At 46.0% G+C, this 12,451-nt stretch overlaps 1 protein-coding gene across 2 annotated transcripts in view; it reads left to right on the top strand.

The window, feature by feature from the left end:
• LOC144506591 (NXPE family member 3-like) overlaps positions 1-11,549 on the top strand; it is a 45,134-nt gene extending 33,585 nt beyond the window's left edge. The window contains exon 8 of one of the 2 annotated variants that reach the window (XM_078232922.1): positions 7,723-11,549. In XM_078232922.1, coding sequence (XP_078089048.1) covers positions 7,723-7,859 — 137 coding nt within the window. In that variant the 3' untranslated portion in view covers positions 7,860-11,549. Of the gene's footprint in view, positions 1-7,592 lie in introns of both variants that reach the window. The other variant, XM_078232926.1, reaches the window with a different exon arrangement.
• The last annotated feature ends 902 nt before the right edge of the window (positions 11,550-12,451 follow it).

Raw genomic sequence — 12,451 nt, forward strand, 5'->3', positions numbered from 1 at the left:
TGGATGAAGAACTGGTTGTTGAAGGTGAAGACATTGTGGACCAGGATGAAGCGGATGAGTTGTAAAATTGCATCTGGAAACTGGCAGTTGTCAGCGCTAAGTACTGAGGCAGTTGCAGCAATGCCATCATCGTGGGGGATGCTGGTGTAGAGTGCCGAGACATCCATTGTGACGAGGAGTGCTCCTGGTTCAACTGCTCCATGTATGCCGAGTTTCTGTAGGAAGTCCGTCGTGTCGCGACAAAACCTGGGGTTCTTTGTACAATGGGTTTCAGGATGCCCTCGACATAGCCGGAGAGGTTCTCGCACAGGGTCCCATTGCCCGATACGATGGGACGGCCGGGTGTGTTTGCCTTGTGTATCTTCGGGAGGCAGTAGAGATCTCCAACGCGGGGAGTACGTGGGATGAGAGCACGGAGGGTGCTCTGAAGGTCCGGATCAAAGGTCTTGATCAGAGTGTTGAGTTGACGGGTGTGTTCTTTGGTCGGATCTGCGGGTAACTGTCTGTAGTGTTCCTCCTCGTTGTTCAGTTGTCGGTACACTTTTTTGCAATAATCCGTTCTGTTCAGTATGACGATGGCCCCTCCTTTGTCTGCTGGTTTGATGACAATGTTGCGGTTGATCTTGAGAGCGTGGATGGCGTTACGTTGTGCTTGGGTGATGTTTGGGGCTGTCTTGTGAGTGCGGCTGATGAATTTGGTGTTGACGCACCTCCTGATGGCTTGGGCATACATGTCAAGTCGAGGGCAGCAGCCTTCCGGAGGAGTCCAATTCGACTCTTTCCTCTTCGGATGCACTGTGGATCTCTCTGTCGGCTGTTCTGGTTCATTAGCTGTCTCATTGTATTCGCTGTTGGCCTCTTGGGGTTTGTGGAAGAACTCCCACAGCCTCATTCGTCTGATGAATTCCTCTGTGTCTCCTGTGAGACTGATGGGGTCCATTTTGGTGGTGGGGCAAAAATTGAGCCCTCGGCTGAGAACTTCGATTTCATCTGGTTGAAGTGTGTAGTCGGACAAGTTGACAATGGACTTCCCTGCAGTGGTACTGTTTTCTACTGTGGTACCGGGGGAGGCTTGGTTGCTGCTGGTGGTGATGCCGAGTTTCTCAAGTTTCCTGTTCTTGGTGTGCATCTAGATGATGTAGTTCCTTTGTCTCATCTGCTTGGCAAGGTTTTGCAGCTGGTCTGCGTCCTGAGCGCAAGTTGAGAATATGGATTCTATCTTGGTTTCCAGGATGCGGCGTTTGCTGTAGAGCTGGTGTATCAGGTGCTTGAGGAATGTGACAGAGGTGCGACAGCAAAGTCTCTCAGCGTAGTCTGTGTTATAGGTTGACCTGAGTGGGTTCGTGATCTGTAGTCCTTTCGGTATCTTGTCTGCTTTCTTGCATCTTTGTAGAAACTTGATGTCTGTGTCGATATGCGCGATCTTCTTGCAGATCCTCTCCACTTGGAGCCGACAGTTTGCGGTGTCGATGGTAGTCATGATGTGGAGATACCGGCGTTGGACTGGGGTAAACACAGTAAGAAGTCTAACAACACCAGGTTAAAGTCCAACAGGTTTATTTGGTAGCAAAAGCCACTAGCTTTTGGAACAAGCTGTTCCTTCGTCAGGTGGGTGGGAGTTCTGATCACAAACAGGGCACGAAGACACAAACTCAATTTACATGAATAATGATTGGAATGTGAGTCTTTACAGCTAATCAAGTCTTAAAGGTACAGACAATGTGAGTGGAGGGAGCATTAAGCACAGGTTAAAGAGATGTGTATTGTCTCCAGACAGGACAGCTAGTGAGATTTTGCACATCCAGGCAAGTTGTGGGGGTTACAGATAGTGTGACATGAACCCAATATCCCGGTTGAGGCCGTCCTCGTGTGTGTGCAACCTGGCTATCAGTTTCTGCTCAGCGACTCTGCGCTGTAGTGTGTCGTGAAGGCCGCCTTGGAGAACGCTTACCTGGAGATCAGAAACTGAATGCCCGTGACCGCTGAAGTGTTCCCCAACAGGAAGAGAACAGTCTTGCCTGGTGATTGTTGAGCGGTGTTCATTCATCCGTTGTCGTAGCGTCTGCATGGTTTCCCCAATGTACCATGCCTCAGGACATCCTTTCCTGCAGCGTATCAGGTAGACAATGTTGGCTGAGTTGCAAGAGTATGTACCGTGTACCTTTAAGACTTGATCAGCTGTAAAGACTCACATTCTATTAATTATTCATGTAAATTGAGTTTGTGTCTTTGTGCCCTGTTTGTGATCAGAACTCCCACTCACCTGACGAAGGAACAGCCTGTTCCGAAACTTAGTGGCTTTTGCTACCAAATACACCTGTTGGATTTTAACCTGGTGTTGTTAGACCTCTTATTGCCCAAACAGAGCATACAGAGACACAAACTCAATTTACAGAATAATGATTGGAATGCGATTCTTTGCAGCTAATCAAGTCTTGAAGGTACAGACAATGTGAGTGGAGAGAGCATTAAGCACAGGTTAAAGAGATGTATATTGTCTCCAGACAGGACAGCGAGTGAGATTTTGCAAGTCCAGGCAAGTTGTGGGGGTTACAGATAGTGTGACATGAACCCAAGATCACGAACGCATGAGGACGGCGTCAACCGGGATCTTGGGTTCATGTCATACTATCTGTTATTGCAACACATCAGGGAGGGGGAGTGTTACCTGGTCGCTGTGTTTCTGGAAACAGTCACCACCCACCCCTTGGATTAACTACCTTCAATTCGGTCAGTGATCAGGGACAGGAGGTTGTGACTGCGAATGAGGCAGGTAGAGAGATCCAAAAGGTAGGACTTGCAGGAGTCTCAACCCCTGCCCTTGTCCAACAGATTTGAGATTCTTGCTCCATGTGTGGCTGAGAGCAGGGACTGTAGGAAAAGGTTAAGAAAACTGACCAAAGCATTGTGGGAAGTTTAACAACACCAGGTTAAAGTCCAACAGGTTTATTTGGTAGCAAAAGCCACACAAGCTTTCGAAGCTCTAAGCCCCTTCTTCAGGTGAGTGGGAATTCTGTTCACAAACAGAGTTTATAAAGACACAGACTCAATTTACATGAATAATGGTTGGAATGCGAATACTTACAACTAATCAAGTCTTTAAGAAACAAAACAATGGGAGTGGAGAGAGCATCAAGACAGGCTAAAAAGATGTGTATTGTCTCCAGACAAGACAGCCAGTGAAACTCTGCAGGTCCACGCAACTGTGGGCGTTACAAATAGTGTGACATGAACCCAATATCCCGGTTGAGGCCGTCCGCGTGTGTGCGGAACTTGGCTATCAGTTTCTGCTCAGCGACTCTGCGCTGTCGTGTGTCGCGAAGGCCGCCTTGGAGAACGCTTACCCGAATATCAGAGGCCGAATGCCCGTGACCGCTGAAGTGCTCCCCAACAGGAAGAGAACAGTCTTGCCTGGTGATTGTCGAGCCGTGTTCATTCATCCGTTGTCGCAGCGTCTGCATAGTTTCCCCAATGTACCATGCCTCGGGACATCCTTTCTTGCAGCGTATCAGGTAGACAACGTTGGCCGAGTTGCAAGAGTATGTACCATGTACCTGGTGGATGGTGTTCTCATGTGAGATGATGGCATCTGTGTCGATGATCCGGTACGTCTTGCAGAGGTTGCTGTGGCAGGGTTGTGTGGTGTCTTGGTCACTGTTCTCCTGAAGGCTGGGTAGTTTGCTGCGGACAATGGTCTGTTTGAGGTTGTACGGTTGTTTGAAGGCAAGAAGTGGGGGTGTGGGGATGGCCCACACTCTAAACTCTGTTTGTGAACAGAATTCCCACTCACCTGAAGAAGGGGCTTAGAGCTTCGAAAGCTTGTGTGGCTTTTGCTACCAAATAAACCTGTTGGACTTTAACCTGGTGTTGTTAAACTTCTTACTGTGTTTACCCCAGTCCAACGCCGGCATCTCCACATCAAAGCATTGTGGTACAGGGAATCATTGAAAGGGGGGGAGAAATGAGAAATGTAGGTATATTCGGGAATAATATAGTTAGGGGAAAAGAAACTCTTCTCTGTAGCCCGGATCGAGAGTCCTGAAGGCTGTGTTGTACCTGGTGCCAGAGTTAAGGATATCTCATCTGGGTTGCAGAAGAATTTCTCGTGGTCCATGTAGGTACCAACTATATCGGTTGAACAAGGAAAGAGGTTCTGTGGAGGGAAAATGAGCTGCTAGGTGTTAAATTAGAAAACAGAACCACAAAGGTAATAATCTCCGGATTACTACCTAAGCCACGAGCTAATTGGCACAGGGTCAATAAGATTAAACAGGTAAATGTGTGACTTAAAGACTGAAGTGGGAGAAATGGGTTTGTGTTCATGAGACATTAGCACCAATACTGGGGAAAGGTGGAGCTGGGACGGGATCCACTTGAGTCACACTGGGACCAGTTTTCTGGCAGATTGAATAACTAGGGCTGTGGCTAAGGCTTTAAACTAAATACTTAGCGGGGCGGGGGGAGGTTCAGCTGCATGGAGATTTTTAAAAATCAAATGTAAGGAGAAGGTAGGAGTACAGGTTAATGGTGAGGCGAATTGTTAGCAGATATTGAAAGGAAGGGAAAGGGTGTGTGAACATCAAATTCCACCAGGGAATCATACAAGGGTAGGGAAAATTAATAATAGGACAAACACAAATGCTTTGTATCTGAATGTGCGTAGCATTTTAAATAGAATTAATGAGTTAACAATGGAAATAAAGACAAAAAGGGGTATGATTTGGTGGTGATTAATGAGACATGGGGGATGATTCTCCCAAAAGTGCTGAATTCGTGGGAAAACAGTTCTAGATCACAACTATTTTTTTCAGTGTGGCTTTAGACCTGAATCTCTGCACTCTGTGCAATGCAGAGGTCCCAATCGTGAATCTCATTAAAAACCCGGGGGGGGGGGCTATTCGCGCCAGAGTCTGACGGTTCTGGAACTCTACGCATGCGCAGTGGTCCTGATCTGTCAGCCCGATCGCTGGCTAGCCTGGGACCCCCGCAGTGCTGCCTCTCTAGCCTCCCCCTCATGGCCCAATTAATATTGGGTTCGCTGATCCCAATATTATGGTTAATGGTTAATACAGAGTGTGTTAATCTCAGTAGTTGGTGATAACAGTGTTCTGCTCTCTAGCCAGTATGAGGGAACTCATCCCCCAGTCTTCTCCCTCTTTCTCTAGTCCCTCTTCCATCTGATGAAGGCTGTTGCCTTATAAGCACTGTCACCCAAGCAGGACTGCTCCCCCCCCCCGCACCTCCCCAAACACCTATTATTGTGCCTTTTATCTGGGGGCTTTAGTTTCATCCAGTGCCAATCATCCATTTAAACCCTCATGAACAATGGGTGCAGGACAAGTACCCAAAATGTCAGGGTGGTCACCTTGCACAAGGTCAGCGTTTTAGTTTATGTCGTGCCTGGGAGGAAAGTGAGGCTCAGAGGCAAAGGTAGGAAGCATGGTCAGGAAGCATGGGCAGGAAGCAAAGGCAGGAAGCAAGGGCAGGAAGCAAGGGCAGGAAGCATGGGCAGGAAGCATGGGCAGGAAGCAAGCAAGGGCAGGAGCGGTGGGAAGAAGGACTGTGGGCGGGAGGGAAATGTCACATGTTCATGCCACAGAAAAGCAAATCTGTGATGTTAAAGTGGAACTGAACAATATTAAACATATATATTTTCACTACTTTATTTGTGACGTTAAAGTGAAAAGGAGTCACCATTTCATGGGGACCTATTGTAGTTGATGCAACAAAGATCTGCCTCACATTGTTACAAGAATTCACATCACCTCCCAATGCAATCTAATCGTCTTTCCAACTCAGCCTCTGGTATGTAGGATTTCTCACTTCCCACCAGCAGCCTTATTCTATCCAATGTTCCTGACAATGCACATATCTACAACTCTCCCGTGCCCAGGTTATGCCAGCTCTAATAGCACAGAATCTGCAGAGAATCCCTTCCCTACTTTGAATCCCTTCTTTGAATGATTGGACTGGCGCCAGCAAATCCGAAACAGTAGCAATGAGTCTTCTTCAATCCACAATCCTCTGCTCTCTCTGTCTTCAGTTCTCTGCCCTTTCGACCTGTATAACACACCCAATAATGATGTTTCTTCACTCTCCTCTGATCTCTGCTTCAACGATGTGGAGATGCCGGCGTTGGACTGGGGTAAACACAGTAAGAAGTTTAACAACACCAGGTTAAAGCCCAAGCTTCGAAAGCTTGTGTGGCTTTTGCTACCAAATAAACCTGTTGGACTTTAACCTGGTGTTGTTAAACTTCTTACTCTGCTTCAACACCAGGATCTGTTCTGAACTGTGGACTCTGAGGCAGGTTGTAATCTCTTCTTACTGCTGATTAGAAAACAAATCCATTTATAGGAAAGGATCAGTGTTGTAGTGAGGAATGGTATAAGCACTGGAGATCAAGATGTGGAATCAGTCCAGGTAGAAATAAGATATAGCAAAGGAAACAAAGTCCCTGGTGGGAGTAATCTACAGGTCATCAAACAGTAGTTCCGCAGTGGGGCACAGTATAAATCAGGAAATTCATGGGGTTTGTAAGTAGCCTGGGTGATTTTAATATGATGTGGAGATGCCGGCGTTGGACTGGAGTAAATACAGTAAGACGTTTAACAACACCAGGTTAAAGTCCAAATAAACCTGTTGGACTTTAACCTGGTGTTGTTAAACTTCTAACAGATTTTAATATGCACATAGACTGGATTATTCAAATTGGCAAGGGTACCCTCGAGGGAGAGTTTATTGAATGTATTGATGATTCTTTATTAGAGTAATATGTTGTGGAACCAACCAGGGAGCAGGCTATTCTGGATTTAATATTGTGTAATGAGCAGGAATTAATTAATGACTTCAAAGTTAAGGATCCTCCAGGGAATGTGCTAGATCTTCTAAAATAAAAGCAAAATACTGCGGATGCTGGAACCTGAAACAAAAACAGAAAATTCTGGAAAATCTCAGCAGGTCTGACAGCATCTGTGGGGAGAGAATAGAGCCAACTTTTCAAGCCTGGATGATCCTTTGTCAGAGTGTTTTAGTCTAGACTCGAAACGTTGGCTCAATTCCCTCCCCTCAGATGCTGTCAGACCTGCTGAGGTTTTCCAGCATTTTCTGTTTCTGTTTGTGTTTGATCCTCTAGCATGCCTGAGTGGGGGTGAGTCCGAGTGGGAATCATAAAGGTGGGGGGCTCTGCAGGTGGGGTTATGACAGGGGATTTTGATGGGAGGGGTTGTGAAGGGGTGGGTCATGAAGGGGGGCTTGTTAGGAGGGGAGGTCAGATGTCAGCGATCCATGTCGGGGAGGAGGCTGAGAAACATGTCACCACCGATGAGGGGGAGGGAGTCTCCCAGTGCACTGTGAGATAGGACAGCCTTTCAAAACATCACCCAATCGCTTTGCAGTCGGGCTCACCTGCATGCTTAGGCCCTGCCACCACACCCAGAACCGGTGCACAACTCACCACTCACCCAAAAACTGACTAAACGTGGGATTATTGCGGTTGAGTCTGCACCAAACATACTGGCTCAGATTTTCTTGCTGTTATGATACTTTTTTGGAAAAAATCCACCCATTAACTCTTGTTTCTCACTCCACAGATATTGCCAAACCTGCATTCAAGCATTTTCTGTTTTAACTTATTCCACTTCATATAAGCTCTCGAGTGTGGGGCATTATTGAATAGCAATTGAACATGGCTGTTTTATTATTCCCTCCCCCGCTCTGCAGCCCAAGGCCTAGAAGCTAATTGGAGTGTCCATTTTCTCCCTTATGAACCTGGTGTGGAGATGCTGGCGTTGGACTGGGGTGGGCACAGTAAGAAGTCTCACAACACCAGGTTAAAGTCCAACAGGTTCATTTGGTAGCACGAGCTTTCAGAGCACTGCCTCTTCATCAGGTGAGTGAAGAGTTGGGTTCACAAATAGGGCATATATAGACACAGACTCAATTCCAAGATAATGGTTGGAATGCGAGTCTTAACAAGTAATCAAGTCTTTACCGTTGCAGGCAATGTGAGTGGAGAGAGGGTTAAGCACAGCTTAAAGAGGTGTGAATTATCTCAAGCCATGCAGACGCTACGACAATGGATGAATGGACACTGCTCAACAATCTCCAGGCGGAGTGTACCCTTCCTGTCGGGGAACACTTTAGCAGTCAAGGGCATTTAGCCTCTGATCTTTGGGTAAGCGTTCTCCAAGGTAGCCTTCAAGGCACACGACAATGCAGAATCGGCGAGCAGAAACTGATAGCCAAGTTCCGCACGCGTGAGGACGGCCTCAACCGGGATCTTGGGTTCTTGTCACACTATCTGTAACCCCCATGACTTGCCTGGTCTTGCAAAATCTCACTAACTGTCCTGGCTTGAGACAATTCACACCTCTACACACCTGATGAAGGGGCAGCGCTCCGAAAGCTCGTGCTACCAAATAAACCTGTTGGACTTTAACCTAATGCTGAGACTTCTTATGAACCTGAGAAATTTCCAGATCCAAATGACTCAGTATTCCACCAGGTGGTGCTGTTTCTCAGTGAAACATCACAAGGCACTTCCAAATATTTTTTTGAGGTAAAAAGGAAGGAATATCTCTGCAGTTTGTAAAATTAATTGAAATCCTAACTATCCATTCAAGTAAAAATGTTTCTGCCCTTTTGTCAAACACACGATACGATGGATATAGAGGGATATGGGCCAAATGTGGGCAATTGGGATTAGTTTAGGGGTTTAAAAAAAATAAGGACGGCATGGACAAGTTGGGCCGAAGGGCCTGTTTCCATGCTGTAAACCTCTATGACTCTATGACGTGATTTGTTATTGGGGACACACTCAGCAGCTTTATTGTGGGGTACAGTTCCAGCTTCCAGTCTCTGTCTCCAACCTCTCTCCCAGCCACAGGAAACAAATAATTATTTTCTTCCCTTGTATGTGGGCACTGCCAGGTGAGCACTGCCAAATGGGTACTGCCCATCCATGTCCCCTGACCATCCAGGGGGCTTCCATGGCCTCCGAGTCCTGAATCAGTGCGGTCCTCCCTCATATATTTGCATCAGCAAAATTACAGCTGAGTGTGTTAAATACTGACATCTTTTCTGTTTCATTAATCTTGGAAATTCTGATTTCCTCATCTTGCTGTGAATGTGGGAAACGTCATCACAACGGATTTTCATCTTTATGGTCTTTCAATTAAACCAAATTTCCAACTTGGAGACTGTACATTTCTAATAAACTGGATGAAGTGAACGGAAGAAAGGACACAGTTATAGCCATTGGCACATGGCCCCATTTTGGTAATATTGCAGCAGAGGATTATATCGGGAGAGTATTGAGTATTCGGAGGAATTCGCAGGGTCAATACGTGATGTATTCGCAGGAATCCGGACACAGTGGTGGCAATGAAGACTGCCAAGGCCCAGGACATTCACAAGATGTCAGTTTGTACAACAGCGACTGGTACCCCTGCCATAGAATCATAGAGTCCCTCCAGTGCAGAAGCCTGCACTGGCAACAGTCCCACCCAGGCCCTATCCCCGTAACCCCACGTACTTACCCTGCTAAACCCCCTGACACTAGGGGGCATTGCCAATCAATCAACCCATCCGGCAGATCTTTGGAGTGTGGGAGGAAACTGCAGCAATAGAGGAAACCCACGCAGACACGAGGAGAAGATGTAAACTCATGTAAAGTCCATTAGTCTTTTTGATTAATTTTTTGCACCTGTCCAAAGCATTTTAATGGTCTATTATTTGAGCGTCCAAGTCTCTTTGGACCACCATTGTTTTGAGCTTTTCATTATTTCTATTCTATTTTTTATGGATTCAAAGTGGGTGACCACATATTTGCCTGTATTGAAATCCATTTGCTGTAATTTGTCTATCCACTTTACCTATTAATAGTGATTTGCAATGTTATGCTTCCGTCAATGCCGATTACAATGCCACATGTCATGCTGCCAACAGTAAATTTGGATATGTGACTTCCTGTTGCGCGATCTAGTCTCCAATTAAAATGGTGAATATGGTAGTTGAGACCCCAACTCAGATCCTATTAGAACGTCACGTGTCACATTCCGCCAATTAGATTACCTGCTCATTCTCCTGACTAGGTCTCTTTCTCCACAGTCTATTTCCTGACCAGGTAGAGATTCTATGATGATTCAAGGTGAAGCTGCCTTCAATTCCATGAACCTCAATTTGATTTTTGGACTTTGGGATCAAAACACAATTTCTAAATCACACTGAGGGGCTCGTCAACAATGAGGAGCAGCGCAACAGATTACAGGAGGACATTAATAAACTTGCTGGTTGGGCAAATATTTGGCAAATTAAATTCAGCCCAGATAAATGTGAGGTGGTACATTTTGGTCGGAAGAATAGGGAAGTCAGTTATTACTCGGAAGATGCAAGTCTCGGTGGGGTAGAGGAACAAAGGGATCTCAGAGTAGAAATACAATAATCACCAAAGTTTATGCCACAGGTTTGCAAGGCAATAAAGAAAGAAAAACCAGGTCCCATTCCTCATTTCTAGATTGATAGAATTGAAAAGTCGGGATAAACCTGTATTGGACTTCGATTAAACCGGACTTCCAAGTACTGCATACATTTCTGTCACCACATTATAAAGAAATTACAGAGGCACTGAAGGGGATACCAGTAATCTATGGGTATACATGGACTCCCTACAGAAGGAGGCCATTTGGCCCATCAAGTCTGCACCAACAACAATCCCACCCAGGCCCTTCCCCTGTAACCCCACGTATTGACCCTGCTAGTCCCTCCGACACTAAGGGGCAATTTAGCATGGCCAATCAACCTAACCCACACATCATTGAGTGTGTGAGGATAGTGGACATGGGGAGAACATGCAAACTCCACACAGACAGTGGCCCGAGGCCAGAATCGAACCCGGGTCCCTGGTGCTGTGAGGCAGCGGTGCTAACCACTGTGCCATCGTGCCGCCATATTGGTGGAAGGATTGACAGTTTGGTTTTTTTTCTCTCTTGAAAAAAGAAGGCTGAGGATCGAGTGAACTGATAGAGATACCATGTGGATGCAGAGAGAATGTTACCTTTTGTGGGGAAGAGAATAACTAGAGGCCATCAGTTTGAGATAATTACCGAGAGGAAATTCAGGAGAAACGTCTTTACCCAAAGAGTGGTGAGAATTGGAGCTCGCTACAACAGGGAGTGCTTGAAGGAAATTGCACAATTATATTTAAGGCGAATCTGGACAAGTGTGTAAGGAAGAATGGAAATATAAGGTTATGATTATAGATTTAGGTGATGAGACATAGGAGGAGTGTATTTCATGCTCGCTCAATACATAGACTCACAGATTTATGGAAAATTGACACTACTTTTAAACAAAATGTATAATGGACACCTTGCTTTTGAAATAAAATGGAGTCAAGAGGTCAGATGACTTTTTCCCTTTTCTGTCAAATACGTGGAACTATATAAGACCCTGGTAGCTAGCCTGCGTGCCAGGGCAACAGGTTAAAATCTGAATAACATTTTGGGACACTTCATTGAGAAGGCGGCAAAATGCAATGGATCGTTGCCGGTGGAATAATGGCTGCCATTGTCTGAATAATTTCAGAAGCTAGTTCAAAATGGACCTACAGACTTCTTGTCTTTGGAATGGAATTCCACGGAATGGGTGTGAAGAAAATCCATTCTATCACAGTGTGTGTAAATGGGTGAATGTGGAACACTATTGTCTGTCAATGCCCAGGTCATTTGAGACCATTAATAAGACAATGGAAAAAAACAGATTCGATGCTCATGTGACAGAAAGCAGGGGCCCGATTTTACCATCGCGTTGCGCCCGTTTTCGGGCACGAAAACTTGGTATTGTCGGGCGTGAGGCGAGTAGCGCGATCCGTGCCCTCCTCCGCGCCGGTTCCCCCTTTACCTTGGCTCAAAAATGGCTGCGAGTGGGACCGCGCCCGAAATGGGCGTGACGGCCATTTAAGTGCATGTGCATGACAAAAATCGACTGGAAGCAGAGCCTAGTGGGAAAGACAGTAGAACAGCAATGGCAGGAGTTTCTGGGAGTAATTGAGGACACAGTGCAGAGGTTCATCCCAAACAAAAGAAAGGTTATCAGAGGGGGGATTAGGCAGCCATGGCTGACAAAGGAAGTCAGGGAATGCATCAAGGCAAAAGAGAGAGCCTATAATGTGGCAAAGAGTAGTGGGAAGTCAGAAGATTGGGAAGGCTATAAAAACAAACAGAGGATAACAAAGAGAGAAATAAGGAAGGAGAGGATCAAATATGAAGGTAGGCTAGCCAGTAACATTAGGAATGATAGTAAAAGTTTCTTTAAATACATTAAAAACAAACGGGAGGCAAAAGTAGACATTGGGCCGCTCCAAAATGACGCTGGTAATCTAGTGATGGGAGACAAGGAAATAGCTGAGGAACTTAATAAGTACTTTGCGTCAGTCTTCACAGTAGAAGAC

Source organism: Mustelus asterias, chromosome 17, assembly GCF_964213995.1.
Source record: "Mustelus asterias chromosome 17, sMusAst1.hap1.1, whole genome shotgun sequence".
Lineage (NCBI taxonomy): Eukaryota > Metazoa > Chordata > Chondrichthyes > Carcharhiniformes > Triakidae > Mustelus > Mustelus asterias.